Source organism: Synchiropus splendidus, chromosome 1, assembly GCF_027744825.2.
Source record: "Synchiropus splendidus isolate RoL2022-P1 chromosome 1, RoL_Sspl_1.0, whole genome shotgun sequence".
Taxonomy (NCBI): domain Eukaryota; kingdom Metazoa; phylum Chordata; class Actinopteri; order Syngnathiformes; family Callionymidae; genus Synchiropus; species Synchiropus splendidus.
The window spans coordinates 63,172,043-63,190,743 of record NC_071334.1 but is presented as its reverse complement, the minus strand read 5'-3'; the positions used below and the strand labels follow the sequence as shown (position 1 = coordinate 63,190,743).

General features: G+C 43.6%; 2 protein-coding genes across 3 annotated transcripts; both read left to right on the top strand.

Annotated features, from left to right (window-relative positions):
- Positions 1 to 768: 768 nt before the first annotated feature.
- map3k2 (mitogen-activated protein kinase kinase kinase 2) lies at positions 769 to 10,688 on the top strand. 2 transcript variants are annotated; one of them, XM_053872252.1, is made up of 17 exons: positions 769 to 1,111; positions 1,748 to 1,816; positions 2,462 to 2,580; positions 2,706 to 2,746; positions 2,820 to 2,919; positions 3,104 to 3,217; positions 3,349 to 3,445; positions 3,656 to 3,786; positions 3,903 to 3,982; positions 5,393 to 5,457; positions 5,525 to 5,617; positions 5,697 to 5,930; positions 5,999 to 6,147; positions 6,213 to 6,344; positions 6,505 to 6,634; positions 7,523 to 7,700; positions 8,202 to 10,688. In XM_053872252.1, exons 2-17 carry the CDS (start codon positions 1,762 to 1,764, stop codon positions 8,419 to 8,421), a joined length of 1,938 nt encoding a protein of 645 aa, XP_053728227.1. In that variant the 5' UTR covers positions 769 to 1,111; positions 1,748 to 1,761; the 3' UTR covers positions 8,422 to 10,688. The 2 variants fall into 2 exon arrangements, with proteins under 2 accessions (XP_053728227.1, XP_053728234.1); XM_053872259.1 differs by lacking the exon at positions 1,748 to 1,816.
- Positions 10,689 to 11,057: 369 nt separating this feature from the next.
- LOC128757357 (sterol 26-hydroxylase, mitochondrial) lies at positions 11,058 to 18,681 on the top strand. The gene is made up of 9 exons (XM_053862577.1): positions 11,058 to 11,422; positions 11,925 to 12,115; positions 14,189 to 14,388; positions 14,450 to 14,647; positions 14,775 to 14,938; positions 15,307 to 15,473; positions 17,209 to 17,290; positions 17,671 to 17,886; positions 18,018 to 18,681. The coding sequence occupies exons 1-9, from the start codon at positions 11,162 to 11,164 to the stop codon at positions 18,162 to 18,164; spliced, it is 1,626 nt and encodes a 541-aa protein (XP_053718552.1). The 5' UTR covers positions 11,058 to 11,161; the 3' UTR covers positions 18,165 to 18,681.
- The last annotated feature ends 20 nt before the right edge of the window (positions 18,682 to 18,701 follow it).

Below are 18,701 nucleotides of genomic sequence, written 5' to 3'. Positions count from 1 at the left end.
CGCGGTTTTCCGTCCAAGAATTAGCAGGGTTTGATTTTTGGTGGAGTTTAAAACAAGTATTTTGTTCTAAATCAATTTAGCAATTTAACCCAGTGTAATGGTTATCGTCCATGTTTTTTGTCATTTCTTTATGTTTTTTTTTGCTTTATGCAATATTTTTGCCTTCTTGTTTGTTGTTAGTCTTTTCTCTTATCAGGGTACATGACTAATTTATTCACAGATAAACACAGGTGATCGATATCACACTGGTATTTTGTTACCCACGGACATGAACTTGACGATGCACGTTCATTACAAACGTCAAACCTAATCTAAAACAATCCGAATCTTACTTGCAGCATCATCAATTCCTAGTAAACAATGTTTGCAAAAAGCAAAACACCTCTTATCACATGTTGAACTCGTAGCATTTCGTTCACTGCATTAAGAACGAGCTAAATCAACATGCAGCTCGCGAACAAAACAAATGTGACAAGACAGTCATATTCAAATCGAAAATAATAATAAAAACCTAATATCACGAACATAATATCATTTTAATATCACGGAGCATCTGGTGATTTTGACAGTTCCTGACGTCACATGTTGTGTTTTTGTTGGCCCCTTCCAGGGAGGTCGCGAGGGTGATGATTTGTCAAGTACAAAAGGATGCATAAAGAATTTCAGTTAGTACCCGTCAAAGTAAAAGTTCACAGTTTAACCACGCGTGCTCAGCGGATGGCGCAAGAAATATGTACTCTTATTTTTTAAGATCAAAATCTATACTTCCGAAATGAGGTATTTGCTAGCTCGACGCTGCAAGTGGACGAGCGAGCAAAGCTAGTCATACTGTAATATGCCCGACAAATAAAACATAGCATGTAAATTGATTTCGTAATTGTGACCTGTGCGGCCAGGTTGACATTACAGCCTCGATTTTAACTCCTTGTATCATACGGAGAGCTGCAGCAGCACAGTCGGCCCTCGTCGTCGTCGTCGTCGTCGTGGCCCAGCAGGACTCGTGAAGTTGGGATCCAAACTTCTGCTTCATCCGGCGGCTCTCCGCGGGGCCCGGGGCTGTTGTCGCCGGCCCTGTGGAGGAGGAAGTGGTCACAAACTCCTGATTCCTAAGGTAAAAGGCTCAGTTTATCGTTTGTCTATGTTTATTTTTCAAACGTGACCTGTGGTTGCTACGGGGGGAGATGGTATGCTCCAGTTAGCATTAGCTGGGCTCGACAACTTCCCTGGCCTGACAGCTAGCTGGACATGTAACCTGCGACCGTTGTGAGCTCACAGTTGGAGTCAAACCGTATTTAGCTTGCTTTTGCTGAGCCTTTTCGTTTTGTGAATGTCTTGATTAGCTAATGTAGATCGCCTGCCATTCGGTGAATGGATTTGTTACATAGTTTCATCCCGAAGGTTGCTATCCATTCCTGCCCATTTGATTCATAAATGCAACTAGTGATGCTCCCTTGCTGCGTTCAATTAAAGCGATGGTAAACCGAAATGGCAGGTTCTGTGTTCTGACTATGATGTCATGAGTACAAGCCAGTGTACTCAGAGTAGTTGACAAGTCTTCCACCCCCCCTCACTTAGGAATTCCTAGGTACCACCTTACCAGCATGTGTGTACATAGTCATACGTAGGTACCTGTGCAGACAGGAGGCAGGTTTACTTGTGTATATATTAGCCCAGGTATGACATGTGTATCAGCAGAGGCAAGTATGTACAGCGACACAGATTCACGCTTCCATTTCTGGCTTTTCAGGGAGGGTTTCTTTGATGGTAGAATCCTCCTTCTGGGCCTCTTGGGTCAGTTGTTGTGCCATGATGATGGGTGAGTTGCATGACTGCCTTAACAGTTTCTTGTAACCATATGTACGTGTATAAACCTGTTTGGTCCCTCCATCCGCTTCTGTAGACAATACGTTTTGCCTTACTGTCGTGTTTTTTCTTCTTCTTTTAATTATTGATCTACCAGCTACATTCAATGTCACTGCCTGCACCATCTTGTAGTGCTACAAAAACACAAGTTCAGTGAGAAAAAACAATGGAAGGAACTCTAGCGTATGCAAACACACAAGCCTCGTGCAGTAGCAGGGTATAACATTCTATTAAAATTTGGAGAACAGATCCAATTTGCATCTGTAGTAGCATAATGTCTCCCGCTTCAAATGCCATAGTCATTCCCTGGGTAGACCCATTTTCATTGGGAAAGGTTTCCCCTTGTTGAGGGGACTTAACTGCAGAGGGCTCTTCAAACCAAGTGGTGGAAGTAGAAAATGGATGGGGGAGGAATGGGACTAGATTTAAAAGAGGCATTTTTAATTTAACTTTGTTTTTAGATATTTGGAAATATTTGTACTTTTTGGGCTACGTGAGTAGTTACTTTACTTTAAATCTAAGAGTCCACTACACAAATATGTTTGAATTGTGCAATATGAATAAACCTTGCATTTCTGTTTTCCTTGCCACGTTGCAGATGAGCAGGAGGTGTTTAACTCAATCATGCAGGATCTGGTAGAACTTCACCTCTCTAGCAGGCCTGCCATGTACCTTACGGACCTTGGAAAACCTAAAGCCTCCTCGCCCAAAAACCAGGTAACAGTCTGCTCTTTAGTAGTAGATCGAATAGGCAGTAAATCATACACAATATTATCTTACCAATACGTCCACAAAGCATATTGATGATTAATTTGTACATTTACATTTGTCTTCCCTGGCAGAATGATATCCGAGTGAAGTTTGAGTTCAAGGGGGAAAAAAGGTGTGTCTTATCATCTCCTAAAGCTCCACAATTCTGTACTACTGCTGACCTCTGACCCTTTGTGTCTCCTCAGGATCCTACAGTTCACGCGACCTGTGAAACTGGAAGAGCTGAAGGCAAAGGCTAAAGTGGCGTTTGGTCATACAATGGATCTTCACTACAGCAACAATGAGGTAAAACCTGCAATGAGTCGGTCAAAGCAACAATTTATGGCCTTTTTTTTACCTGTGATCTAAGATTCATTGTGAATGATTTTAGGCTAGCATGGTTTATCTGGTCATTTGCCTTAAATGAGCCTAGATGTCTTAATATGGTACTAGTGTGATTTATTCTCTTTTGTGGTTGTGGCTGCGACAGTTGGTGATTCCACTCAGCAGTCAAGATGATCTGGACAAAGCTGTTGAGCTGCTGGATCGTAGCGTCCACATGAAGAGTCTGAAGATCCTGCTGGTGCAACACATTAGTTCCCAGGTTGGTTCACATGGATCCAACTGGTCTGCTAAAACTGAATTATGATATATTTCAGAACAAGATTTCCATTGTTGTGTGTACAGAAGTATAATGATGGTGTAATCATCCTAACTCAGAATTCTTGCCTCTAGAACTCTTCCTCCAACATGGACCTTCTTCCATCACTTGAAAATCTGGACAACACGGGGTTCAGAGCTGGAGACAAGAAGAACATGCTGGCATCCATAGGTACTCTCATAATAAAACTTGATGTTGTTCTTACTTCATCAATTTGACTGTTCCTTTACTCAGAAATTTGCTTTTCTCTTCAGTAAAGCTCTACTACTACTACTACTACTGAAAAATCAAAAGAAATAAGACAGCTTTTGCAGATTCCCCCCTCCATTTGTCATTTTATGTCCTGTCATTCGTTGAATTACTTCTTCCATTCTCTACTAGGCTCTCAATCAACAGACCGCAGCTCGCCGCCGCCAGGCTACATTCCTGATGCTCTCCAGCAGGTAGCTAGAAACGGATCCTTCACCAGTATAAACAGCGAGGGCGAATTCATCCCAGAGAGCATGGACCAGGTATGAATAAAAAAAAAATGATTTAGCCAAACACTGCATTTCAGATCTTATGTCTCCTTCTAGAGTTGATTTTTTGCATCCCTCTTTAACTGACTTTTCTTTTTCTTCTTCTCTAGATGTTGGACCCTCTCTCTATGAGCAGTCCTGAGAATTCTGCATCTGGAAGTTGCCCATCTCTTGATAGTCCCCTAGACAGGTAAAGACAATGATCCTTTCACATTGCACTTAATCCTGCACAAAGGCACAAACACTGAAGTTCCTCTAAATCATGTGACAAAAAGGGAAACGAAAATGCTATGTACTATTTTCTGTGACTCGCCCTTTATGGTTTGGTGGGCTTTATCTTTCGCACCTTTTTTATAAACTAGACAGGAGGCAGCACCTTTAGTCTGATGGTACGTTGGTTGGTGAGGCAGCATGCTGATGCAGTGATCAAGAAGAACCATCATCAGCTTCCAGCTTGAAATGTAAATGCGATGTGATCACAAATAGAAAAGACAATTAAGATGATGATTTGTTCAGCTTCAGAAGAATTTTACAGCTTGTGGCAGTATTTGTAAAAGTAGCACCAATAACTATGCACGATGTATAGTTGCATTGCGAATACTTGGCAAAACTAAGAATACTCAAGATCAATAAAAATAAATGCTGTAAATGTAGTCTGTCAATCTGGGCTGCCCTAACTTTTTAATGACAGTCTGTCCAGCCTTGTGTGTTGCAAAATGGGCCATTTTTTCCCACTGTGGGGTGTCAGTCTCTCTCTGCCTACCAAATGTATGCGTTTTTGATCTGATTAAACTTCAATTTGATTTTATTTTGTGTTGTGGAGCTTCCTGAAAAATATATAACATCTGTTTTGTCACTCCATACATAGTCCTTCTTATCTTTGCGTTTTTTATTTGGCACTGCATTCAGTTTCAAGCAAGGGAACCTTGATTGCCTCTGAGTTTAAATAAAGTTTTTGCAATGAAACGTCATGCTAGCTGCCAGCTCCATTAGCTTGCGGTTCAACAAGGAGCTCTTCATTCTGCTGTGCAGGTGAATGTGAACGGTCGGTTGGAGGAGATTCAGTCAGAGTTGTGTTGTTTACTGCGCTTGCTTGCATTGTCTTTAAATTGTGGTTCATTTAATGAGGGATCACTCTAGTGTGTTGTGCAAGCAGTGTGCGTCAAGGACTGGAAGCAGACAAGATAGCAGATGGTGCAGCAGCAGTTTTGGGGGAAAAAAAAGAGAGAGAAAAACTATGTTGGCTGTTAAATCTGTCGTTGACGTTCTTGATTGTCGATTGGCCAGGAGAGGCTCCAGCCCCGGGTGATTGGAGTAAATGGATGAAAAAATAAATGAAGGATGGAATGTTTGTAGGTGGGCAGGTCCCAAGCCAGGAATTACGAGTCAAAGATTTCTAGAGATGCCGCATGCATAGCTGTAGCTAAGCTGAGACAGTTTGGTGGCAAAAATAATGATTTTAATTTGAAATCTACAGGGCTGCAAGGATTCTAAAAATCTAAAAGGTGGGCAGGGGGGTAGAAAACATGCCAAAATAAAATGACAAATCTCATCACAAAATTTAAAAATAGCATCCATAACACTATTTTGTTTCATTTAGTGAGTATCCCAAGTCGAGGATGCCTCGAGCACAAAGTTATCCTGACAATCATCAGGATTTTGCAGGTACTACAAGCTTCTATTCCTGTTCAATACTCCAGTTACATGTGATGATACTTTGCTTCCTGTGCAGAGGATGAGATTCCAGTCTTTGACAAGACAGGGAAAGGTGGCACGTATCCACGGCGGTATGGTATTTCTTTCGGCCTTCAGGACTATAGTGACGGTGAGTGGTTTGCTTCTCACCGCCTTCAGTTGTTGGTGGTTGAAGAAAAAACACAACTAAAAAGTATTTTCCTCTTCAGGGAGGAAGACATTCCCACGTGCCCGCCGGACGCAGGTTCAAGGTTTCCGCTCACCGGTCAGCTTCAGTCCCACAGATCAGTCCCCTAGTACGAGCAGTGGCAGCAGCGTCTTCACCCCTGACCTGGAGGAGGGACCCGGACCTGTGAGACGACCTCGCAAGGGCAGTGATATTGAGCCCAATCAGACAAGTGCTCCGACGCTGTCGGTGATGGACATCAGTCCACCCAGTCGCTGTGAGTGCTGATGCTGTTTTCGCTTACATCCCTACAGATCTTGATGATAGTCATGTGTTTGCTTGCAGCTCCACGAGCTCCGTCCAATTGGAGGTTGGGGAAGCTTCTGGGCCAAGGTGCTTTTGGACGAGTCTTCCTCTGCTACGACGCAGATACTGGACGAGAACTGGCTGTCAAGCAGGTCCAGTTTGACCCAGAGAGTCCAGAGACTAGCAAGGTTGGATTTTTCTTCTGCCCAGTTGAAAACCTTTCTGACGTTGTTAACTGTGGCTTTGTTTGCAGGAGGTGAGTGCATTAGAATGTGAGATCCAACTGCTGAAGAATTTGTGCCATGAGCGCATTGTGCAGTATTATGGCTGCCTGCGGGACTCAATGGAGCGAACGCTTTCCATCTTCATGGAGCACATGCCAGGGGTGAGTGTTGGAAGTCACAAGTGACACCACACATAGTATTAGTCAGGATGCAATGCTCACATTTCTATTTAATCATCCTGCAGATTTTGAAGTGAGTGTCATGTAAAACTGACTTTGAGACATCATTAGCAGCAACCTTTGACTGACATGTCATCTGCAGGGCTCCATCAAGGATCAGTTAAAGTCATATGGTGCGCTGACGGAGAATGTGACGCGCCGCTACACCCGGCAGATACTGGAGGGTGTGTCGTACCTGCACAGCAACATGATCGTGCACAGAGACATAAAAGGTGACAAAGACAGTCGTGAGGATTTAAGTCAGTGTTTTTCTGCCTTTTTTAAACCATGGCACACTTGGTTCATTGAAAAAATCCTGTGGCTCATAACCAACGCAACTGTGTTCAATGGAAAGCCCTGCAGAAAAAGTCTTTCGCTACTGACCCTTGGTTACTTGGCATGTTATTTGCAGAAACAAATTGCAGAAAATGATTTGTTTAAAAATGTCGACACAAAGGGGTGGGCAATAGGGCAAAAATATGTTGATTTATTAATTTATTTATTTATCTAAAATGGCTGTTTTGATCGCAATCTCATATGTACATTTGAGACTGACTCGCAAGTTTCTGGTCAGTGTTGGTCCTAAATGATGCATGATTTTATTCTAGTTAGGGGAATTTCCAGACAAATCTTGAACATTCTTTGCCTCAGCTTGCTTCATTACTACAATGATTCTTTTTCTCTTCACATTTTGGAGCAAATTAATTTGTTTCTGCATTTAGTTTTAGGCAATTTTAAACCACAAAGCAAACTTTGATCCATCAAGGATCACTCCATCATTCTGTCCATCAAGGTGTCTGGTCAAGTTAGAGGCACATTAGCTGAAAAACAACTCAAAGTGGCGCATTTGACCGAACTCTTTGCTGTGAGTGTGTGGGAAGAGGAGCACTGCGCACTACGCACAACTCTGTTGCGAGTGATGGACTAGTCAACGTGACCGAATCCATGTCATCTTATTGAACATACTGATCGCCCACCACCATCTCGAGACAAATGAGGTGTTACTGATCACCTGACACTCTCTTACTGCACGCTAGTGTGCCGCCGCACAGCGGTGGAAAAACGCTGATTTAAGGAAGGCTCGTGGGTAATGGCTAACCACAGAATCTGTCATTATTTAGGCGCCAACATTCTGCGTGACTCCGTGGGCAACGTGAAGCTTGGAGATTTTGGAGCCAGTCGCAGATTACAAACGATCTGTCTATCAGGAACTGGAATCAAGTCAGTAACAGGCACCCCCTACTGGATGAGCCCGGAAGTGATCAGTGGTGAAGGGTACGGTAGGAAGGCGGACATCTGGTAAGAAACACTGTTATTTGATGGTAAAAGACAGTGTAGTGGTGGCGAAGTAATTAAACAAGAGACTGGCCAGATTTAAGTACTGCATTTTTTTGGACGTTAAGTCGCTCCCAAGTATAACTTGCACCAGTCAAAATGTCACAAAGGAAAAAAATTTATGTTCCAATTTGTTCATGGGGAAATGTATTTTACAAAATCCCTTTCAAGACGCAGTGACGGCACTGACGTCCTTGTCATTGTATTCATTGCTTGATCTGTGACGTAGCCAAAACGAAAACCGAGAAACCATTCACTGATGCCAGCAAAAATCCTAGCTTTTAATCATGAGAAGTAAATCAATATCACCCACCAGCATCCGTGACTTATAGTGCCTAAAATACGGTGAATGTAAATGGTTTTGTCTCCTTGTTTGTGCTTTAGGGTTTCTAATATAGGATCAGGTTAGATAAATATGATGCCAAATATGCACTCCTGACCCAACCTGCTCTACTCTGCCTGCAGGAGTGTCGGCTGCACTGTGGTGGAGATGCTAACCCAGCGACCTCCATGGGCCGAGTTTGAGGCAATGGCTGCTATCTTCAAAATTGCCACCCAGCCTACAAACCCGGTGCTGCCCGTTCACGTGTCGGACCACTGCCGCGAGTTTCTTAAGCGCATTTTTGTGGAGACTAAGCAGCGCCCATCTGCTGACGAGCTGCTGAGGCACATCTTTGTGCATTAACTTGGCCGCCGCTGACCCCGCCCCTTTCTTTCTACAAGCTCAAAAACAAAGCTGTGGTTGGGTGGGGCTTCGAGGATGTGGCTCCAGCGGTCAGTTTTTCGGAGACTGCTGTAGAGGACTGGAGAGAACTTTTTATCTCTGCAAGTTGCACCTTAATTTCCACAGGAGACTTTTTTTGTCTGGGTCGGTGTCGTGGACCTACACAAGATTATTATGCCGCACTCTGGATTGGACCCTCCTTCTCCCTCCCCTTGACTCCAGAATGTAGCCTCCTGCCAAAACCAGAGCTGTGGCGACAAGCGAGGCTGCTGCTTAACACTCCGACAACACTTTCAATTTGCCTCATTTCTCTTCCGTCAGCCACCATTTTCTGCTTGTGCCTTTTCTGTTGCCGTCAGTTTTGCCACATGCAAACCTAATCAGCTTTTAAAGCTCAGTTGTGTCACTTCATAGCAGAGGATCATGAAGAGTCATTTCTCTGCGCCATTCAGAGTCCTTCCTGCTCAGTCTGCATTAAAACTCAATCATAATAGCAGATCGCCACAAAAATCCCGGCACTAAACTTGGCCGCTCGTGAACTTATTTAAATGTAAGTAAGATGCTCTAATATTGCGCTTTTTTTATTTTTAACCACTCCATTATTTTTATTTTGGTCTCATAATTTATGCTAGAGATGGTGAATGATGAGGTCATCATGGGACTATGAGTCTCATCTTCAAAGGAGTCTAGAAAACTCCCATGGAACACGTTTTTAAGACTCTGCTGGTCGTCGCTGTTGAGTTGATTTAATGCAGATGTGGTTTTACACATTTTATCTCCTGATGTAGTCAATGTGTAAAACTGGGTATTTGGTGACCTAAGCAAATACGATGATGTGTGTTGATCAGAGATCAGCCATCGAGACCTTCTGGTCTTCTAACTTGGTAACCAAACTATTTACAACAGAATGCCAGGTGCATTTAAATGGTCTTCCACTAGGGGACAGGCTGTAATCATGTTTGGGTCTGTGTTGAGATGTTTTACATGAGCAACTGAACATTTGGGAATCTACTATAAAATGGAGTGAAGAACAATCCCACAAGTCTATAAGAAAGTCTACTCTGTGAGTTTTGTCCATCTGCCATTTCCTCTGTTTCTGCTATTAAGTCTAACACTGCGATGCCTAGACAGCTTAAACCTGCTTATCTCCTGTCCATGCCGTTTAGATTTCACCTTGAACACCTCCCCAAAAAAGCGTGGGTCCAACTTCATAGGAATAAGAGGAGAATGCAAACTCGGCAGGCCCATGCTTTTTTTTTGTTTGTTTTTTATAAATAACTGCAAGCCTTTCCAAACCATGTGTCTGCCAAACTGATGCATACTTATTTTTCTTGCACAGTATTTCAAGCTATCCTGGTGCACAACCTTCGCCTCCCACCCCACCTTTAACAAATCATTTTCGGCAGCTTAAAATTTGCAAAAAGTGCACTTAATGGTCATCTACTAATACCGTGGAGGATTCCCAGCACTTCTTCATTGGTCTCACTCATATTTATGAAACGGTACCAACCCTGGTCACAGTCACGCAAACATTGTGCCCGCAATGCACTTAAACTCACGAGGGTTCCTTTCCACATCAACTCATACAGCTTCACTCAGCGACTATTTCTTTGCACACTTTGAATATTATATTTGTGTGTGTGGGTGCGTGTATGCGTGTGTGTGCGTGTGTTGACATGGCTCCTACGTGAATGTATCATTTCTTTCATCAGATTGCCTCGGTGGATATAAACGTTCTCCTGTTAAACTGCGGAACACAAAAGAAGTCCATTGCTGCTACGCAGTTGTGTATGTCCGTGCGTCTGCATGTGTGTGTCATGGCACTCGACCTATCTGGGGCATCTTGACTGGATGGGCAAGAAAATTAAATGCTAAAAAGTTATTACTTTAAAAATGTTTGGAGAAAAAAAAAAAAAAGTCTTTTTGTTTTTTAAATGGAGACAGAGAATCTCATGTGTTCTGTCCTTGTCATTTGAGAAGCCATGTTTCTAATTCTGTTGGTTTGTGACCAATGCGCCTGTTTATATCAGATCTGTATATCAGTGGTACGCATAATTTTTTAATATATATTTTTTATTTTGCTTTTTTTAATGGAAGATTTTCCTTAATGGTTGGGTCCAGAGAGACGCAGCGATGCCGTGGAATAGTTGCTGTTTTTGGGCAAAATTCTGGAGTATTGCAACGGTTCTGTATTCACGATTATGACAATAAAAGATATTTATTTCATGTGTTGCTTTTTGTAAGCGTTTCTGCTGTTCAACTTTCCACATTACCTTCATGCTGCTGATACTTGCTGGTATTGTCTTTAGATATATATTGTATACCCTTGGAGGACAGTGCACAACAGCCTGTGAACTATAATGTGCATTTTAAACTAAATGAAACACTAACTTAAGCTGAAGTACTTTTACTTTTTTGTCGGTAGACTCAAATAGCTTTTTGCTAAATACTTAAGTGAACGCCCCATTCTTCTCCGTTGAGATCTAGAGACGTCAGCTTTTTGAAACGTTTTTCTTGGTCTCTCACGTTGTGATTTTCATCAATGACCACGCGATGTCAGTGTTACAAAGGCAAACTATTCATGTGGAGACCAGTTATTTACGTGCGCACCATTACATCCACTCAACAGTGAGATTTTGATCCACCCCGCCATACAACTTGCATCCGGTGAAGCCAGCGGAGAACCAGCTCATTCAGCGACATGTTCTCCACGCTGCAAACGGCTCCTCCGCCCCGACTCATGGCGCTCCGGTCGCGTCTCCTAACTTCCACACGGGCCCATCTGTATCTGCGACCCACACTTTGTAGTGCCGCGCTGGCGCGGAGGACCTCCGGTGTTCCGGCAACAACCGACGCTGGGAAGAAGCTGAAGACCATCGCGGACTTACCGGGGCCCAGCGTTTCCACCACCCTCTACTGGCTCTTTGCTCAAGGGTACATGGACAGAAGTCACCTCCTGCAGGTACTTGGCAGCGATGGGTCCTCGTTAAAAAAAAAGAACGACTTAACTCTAGCTAGTCGCACTTACTTCCCAAAAGTCGGTCACAGCTTCACGCGACAAAACATTAAGCATTAAACACAATGTTTGTTTTCTCTCCAAGACGTTGATCGTCCTCGCAATATAGGTCTCGTTAGTTGTAAGAATAATGGTAACAGTGGCCATAGGCACACAAGAGCACCATATAATATGTGCAAAAACATGTTCTTCTTGCTAAGAAACATTCATCACATTAACTAGAAAACACCCAGAGAGTGCAAACATCTGCCAAGCAGCTTCAGTCCACCACCAACGGTGTTTTCCCCGAGTGCCCTGACCATTTTCCGTGGAGTTAATAGCAGAAATGCTGAAAATAGTGCGACCTCCCAATGTTAAAGAACCTATTGAAATGAATTCTGGATACAGATAGTGACCCGGATCACTCCAAAAATCACTTGCCTGTGTCCAACGATGCTGTTCTATCTAGGGTCTGCAGAAGAGCCTGTATGGTCCAATATGGCAGTCCAAGTTCGGCCCATTTGAACTGGTTAACTTGGCAAGCCCAGAACTCATTGCACAGGTGATTCAGCAGGAGGGTCAGTACCCCACCCGAACAGAACTGCCCCACTGGAAGGAATACCTGGACCTGAGAGGGAAGGCGTACGGCCTGCATGTGAAGTAAGCTTTCAGGTTTGAGATGTTTACTCTGTTCAAATATATGGTTTTAGACTTGTGTGCACAGGCTGCTGTCTGATGCACCTCCGACTATGAAGTAGCTGTAGGGCAGGGGTGTCGAGCTCGGTGCGAGAGGGGCGACGTTAAGGGCCAACAGAGGATTGTTGCCATTTAATCAATATCATTCTAGCTGAATTGCACTGAGTACGGTCACATTACGGCCCAGAAAACCAAATTATTGTATTGGGACTTTTAAAATCGGACTTATAAAATGCAGGAGTTTAGTCCGACTACTTGAGAGAAATTGGAATCTCTCTTAGTCTGACTCCACGACCTGGAAAATATGGTCAATAGTGGGACTAAGCAGTGACGTGCAGTGGGGTTTATGGCTGGTGAGGTAATGACTTCATAACAATCAGATTGACAAACACATGAACCACACAGTAGCCTATTCACCATTTGACTGGCAGCAGTTAGCGGGTTATGTTTAAAATCTCATATTAGCTTTTTGACATACAAACTGTAGTATACAAAAAAGCACAAAAAAACAAACAACAACAAAAAAGTCTTACCTTTTTGCTGTTTGTAAGGAGGCAGGTGGCATTGATAAGATCTTTTAAAATCTCCCAGGTCTCTTTTACCTTGGCATTGTGGATGCTGATGTTGAGTCCCCGCTGTTCATCCAAAGCCAAGTCTATCCTGGACATCCCAAACGTTTTTAGCGCGATCTGGCTTTGAATGTGAATGGTCGACCGCTCATGTTTTAAGAGGCTTCTCTGCAAATTCTTCAGGCCACAATATCCCAGTCCAGATATTGTCTCAAGACGAGAAGAGAAGGCAGGAAAAGCAGAACAGGCGGTTTCACATTTTCATGTGTAAAGATCGGGGCACTTTCACACGAGGGGTTCTATCTCGAGACAAAGCTCTTTCGGCTCAGAAGTCCGAGATGTGAACACAAGCCAGTCGGGTTTTGGCCACGGACCTGATACCGGCTGCAGAGCTGCACCCCGTCTCAGGAAACTCTCAGCGGACTCAGCAGGTGGTGCGCTTCTCGCCTCAGGCGACGGCAGAAACTATGTGTGCAGCGCGACTCCACACAAACATACAAACATTTGTGTGCTCCGACTCCCCTGACTGCACGTCACAGGGACTAAGCTAGCATGTAGCCGAGTTGCTGGACTATGAGCGGACTGATGTGCGGCTGCGCCACCTTCAGCTACACAGCGGAAGTAAACAAACTTCAAGACTGATCACGTTCTAGTGATGTGTAATAGCCTTGTGTACAAGTCGTGTGCGTAACCTGATGTGCAGTATGTGTGTTCCTTGATCTCACACAAACCTGGCATCAGCTATGTTTTGGAACTCACCACGACTATGATCTGCAGATGTGTCTTATTGGGCCTTTTTCCCTTTTCAAAGGCGTTTGTTTGTTTCACTGATTTTTGCTAGTGTGTGGGCCGGGTTTATTTGATTAAAAAAAACCCAAGCTAACCGAAATTTGAAGTACTGCATCGCTATTCAGGCTCTGATAAAATATTTTTTATGTGGCCAATGTTGAATCATAATAGAAATTCACACCAATTGTGACCATAAATCGACATAATACAACATTGAGTCAATCTATGTTCTTCTGACAGTGAAATTCAATGTTGAATCCAGGTTGAATAGATGACCCTCAACCCAGAAACCTTGACAACTGCTCCACGCCACAACCACATTCTCCGGAAAAATAACATGAAAACCCCATCACTTCAATTCAACCGTATACCTGTATGCTGTATATTGATTCGTCCTACCTTAAAAATAAAACAAAACATAGACTGTGAAGATACAAGCAATGCACGCAAAATCTTCTTGTAGTTGTTGTTGTAGTTGTAGTTGTTGTTGTAGTTGTGGAATAGACACAGATACAGCACCACCTACAGGACCGGCATGTGTACAACAAGTCAAGTTTTGTCAAATCCATTCACACGGCTAAATGATTACCTCAAAGTTTTGTATGTAGAAGCCACAGGTTTGTCAGCTTGGAATATTTCAGAGAAGCCCTGCTGATGTCTCTAACACTGTTTGATGCAGTTCAGGACCTGGATGGCAACGTCTACGCAAGGCCCTGAATCCCAAAATGCTGAAGCCCCAGGAGGTGGTGATGTACGCTCCCCTTATACACCAGGTTGTGGGCGATCTGCTGCAGCGTATCGACCTGCTGCGCAGGCGTAGTCCAGATCAGGCGACTGTCTCCGATGTGGCCGCTGAGCTTTACAAGTTCGGCTTTGAAGGTGTGGGATGCCGACCCCTGGAGGTGATTGATATCCGGCAGTAAAACTGGTGTTTCCCCAGGAATATCCGCTATCTTGTTTGAGAGCCGCCTCGGCTGCCTGCAGGAGGAGATTCCCAGAGAAACTCTACGTTTCATCGCAGCGGTAAATGACATGCTGAAAATGTCAGAGGTCGTTGTGATCTTCCCGCACTGGACCCGCAGCATCCTTCCATTCTGGCGCCGCTTCATCCAGGCCTGGGACGTGCTCTTTGAAATTGGTCAGCTGCATTTCAGCGTTGAAAATTTTGAATTGAAGTGGTGTGAAACTGATCATGTTAAGCATTAAGATTTGAGAATTTGGGTCTTCAGATGGATCACTTGCTATTTCTTTATTTCATACCACAGCCGGCACCTTGATTGACAGTAGAGTGTCTGAGCTGGAAGGACAAATCCAGCGGGGTGAGCCAACGGAGGGGAAGTACCTGACCTACTTGTTGTCGATGGACCAGCTGAGCCTGTCCGAGGTCTACATCACCGTGACGGAGCTGCTGCTGGGAGGAGTCGACACGGTTAGGACTCATGCCAGCCCGCAACAAGACAGAACCCGGACTACATTCCAAAGCCTCTGACATTCCAGGAAATGAGTTTTTGGTGCAGATAACATATGAAGGGCAGAATCTGGATCCTCTGTGAATACAAAGAGATACTGGTGTGGAAGTAGCAAAGAAGAAAAACATGAGGCAGAAAATCAATAGTCAGTGGTTCAGAAAATGAAGGAAAACTATGTTGCATTGTGACTTCATGTAATGCCAAAAATTGATATCCTGCTGCTCAAACTATAAGTCCCATGAAGCAATGCAACAGTTGAAGGTCTAATAATGGCTAGAATCAAACTGACTGGGACTCCGCCCCTCATTCATGTCTGCCCCGTTCTCAGACGTCCAACACATTATCCTGGTCATTGTACCACCTGGCCAGAGACCAAAGAGTCCAGGATCGTCTCCACCAGGAAGTCAGCGCTGTGTGTCCAGACCTTCAGGAGCCAAACGTGGACCACCTGCAGAAGATGCCATACCTGAGGGCCGTCATCAAGGAGACGCTGCGGTGAGACGTTTTTGGATCTTAAAATTTCAAAACGTTTTCAAATCCTTTCCTGACCACTATTTTAAAACAATTCAATAATAATGTTTCAATAACATTTCCAAAATCATTAAAATAATATCATTGACGCTCTTGAGTCACTGGTAGTGCTGCCCAAACCTTTCAACTGGAAGTGTACTCTGACAAGCCGCTTATTTACACCAACAATTTTTAGTTACTCAAACAAATGCACTGTCATTCCAGATTGTTTTGACACAGACAAGCTCTAGAAGGCTTCGAGTTACGCAGTCATTGCCATAGCTGTTGGCGCCCTTGCTTTTCTGGCCGACATTAGATACTACTTTCTGCTCTGAATTCTTCGGGGGTCATCAGATATCATGATGCCACTCGCATATTCAAGGCTTCAAGGGGAGCAAAGCAATCCCCAAACACCTGGGACTGAAGCGACCATGTTCTTATCTTCGAGAGAAACTGGAGAATGAGTGGGTTTGCCCCAGGTCCAACCTCCCACCCAGGTTCAATAACGCAGTTCCATTTCAAATTTTCATCTCAAGCGTAACTCCCACTGGTGTCAGAAGCTGAGTGTAGCAGTAGTTCTCGACTCAGTTACACAAGGATGGCCAGCTCGCAAGGTACTTACAATTTAAGTGCATTTAAACCAACCGATAACTGTCGTATATAGCAGTGTTTTGCTTTTTCTTTCTTTTTTTGTGCCACGGCACACTTTGTTCATTGAAAAAAAAATCTAGAGGCTCATAACCACCAAAGGAACCTCAACCAAAGCACAATTAGACAAAAGTCCTGCAGAAAATCCCCTTTGAATTGTGATATATTGCTACTGACTGTCGGCTATTTTGGCTATTTGAAGAAACAAATTGCAGAAAATGTATTTGTTTAAAATGTCCCCAGGATGGGGGTGGGCAATATGGCAAACAAATATCATGATTGATTTATTTATTTCTCATCATACTGACCATCCTTCAACGTAGTCTCGGTGTCCTCTCAGAGTGAGGTCGGCTACTGTGCTGCGACCTGCTAACCTCTTCACATTCCACTCAGTGCTCACAGGAATGGAAGGAATGGACTTGTAACTGTGGGATTGTTGAAGACACATCTTTCCTCTATTTTACCTCTCAATTCTTCAATCATTGCGACACACGATTCAAAGGTTAACTGGAGTTTGCTCAGGACTTGTTGCATGATGAAATCCCTCCTATTTGTTGACACAAGTGCGTGCAATTATTTCGGACAATTTTGACAGGATGGCAGTAACGGTATCCATTTTCAAGTGTTTATTGAAAAATGAAACCTGACAGTTTTTGTGTCGTACCAGTGCAAACAAAAGGAATGTGAATTCCATAACTAATCCAGTCATCTGAGAGCTGTGGAGCATTTCCTGACAAAATAGCTGAAAGCATTTTTGGCCCTAACGGTAATTGTGTTAGGAAGAGCTTTAGGACACTATTCATTTTCATCCACAGCTCACACTTATTTTTAAGACACATGGTTTATCCATGTGGAATGACAGTTCAGCGACAACTGAATAAACCGAGGGATCCTGAGAGAAGGCCAGTGAGTTTGTTGCTTTACTTTGCTGTAGATTAGGGAATAATAAAATACTTATTGATAATTTAAGAGTCATTGTATATTGTGGTACTGTGTCAGGCTTTTTTCTGCAGCTACTTCGTTGTTATGGAGCATAAAATTCTTTTGATTCTGTACTTTTGCGAGTTTGCAGTTTGTATCCAGTGGTTCCAGGAAATGGCCGCTTTATCACAGAGAACGAGGTGATTCTTGACAACTACTGGTTCCCAAAGAAGGTGAGAGCAGCACTGTTTGCTTAAAAAAGTTGGGCATCACTGAATGTTCCCCTTTTACAGGGAAAAATTGGTTAAACTTTATCTAAAGGAACACAGAAAACCTGAGTAAATGACTTATTCATCTGCATATTTTCACCCAGTAAATGAGCATTAGAAAGTACTGATTTGGGACTGGACTATATTTTACCCTGGTACTGATGATTGAAGAGTAAGTAAGCTGGTAATATATTCATGAATGGTTAACATGTTTTCCCAAATCGGAATTGTAACAAAAAAAATCATATTGAAGTACATTACATAAGAGGTGACAAATTCCCACCAAGGTTTGTGTGAACGTTGTTAAGTCATTCATGTCCAGCTTTCTCCATTTGTGGTTCCAGACTCTGTTCCATCTGTGTCACTACACCATCTGTCGGGATGAGTCAGAGTTTGTAAACCCAGACTCTTTCATCCCTGAGCGTTGGCTGCGCTCGGGGAAGAGAGTGGCCGGCGCTTTCCAGCACCATCCCTACAGCTACATCCCATTTGGGGTGGGAACGAGAGCCTGCGTGGGGAAGAGAGTGGCCGAGATGGAGATGCACTTCGCTCTGACCCGGGTGAGAGAATGATGCCATCGTTCTTAGGAGCTGTTCCACGTGTAGTTTATCTACTTTGAATTGAGTCACAGTCTCCAGTCACATTTAATGCGCTTCATTTTTTCTCACTCTGCTTCCTCCTTGCCTTGCAGTTGCTGCAGATGTTTAAGATCGAGCCTGTGGACGACTCAGTCATTCAACCAAAAACCAGAACCCTTCTGATCCCTGACAGGCCCGTGAACTTGCGCTTCCTGCCAAGAATCGCAGGAAGTCCACTGGCAGAGTCAAGTTCACATTAGGTCAAGATTTTCTCAGGTCTTGTTCGCTCCGGTGGTGTTGCCAGGCCAGGATTAGCAAGAGACATGCCTATATTTCTCATATATATAGAGAGAGAGGGAGAGTGAGAGAGAGAGAGAGAGAGAGAGAGAGAGAGACACCTACTGTTCTACCGTGCGTTCTCACCTTGTGTTCTCTTGCACTGAAAGGTTGAGTTGACCTACGTTTCTCTACTCCCCTCTAGTGGTCATTGTGTCAATCTGTTTTTGCTTTCAACTGAGGCGCACTTTAAGACAGTTGTTTGCTGAATTGTTTTTGTATTTTGAGAGAAGGATGAGGTGGACGGGAGCAATGATCCCAACGTGAGTATTCTTACCACAGCTTTGTGGGATATACAGGCCATGTAGCTGAATGCCTCCTTCTGATCCCACAGTCAGAGAGGTTCTCTCACTTGTTTGGTTTATTTATAGGAGTATTTTTCCTGATACAAAAACAAAACCAGGATCCCAAAACAGCCCCAGAAAGGGTCTGCTACAAACCTGAACTTACACGGAGAATGA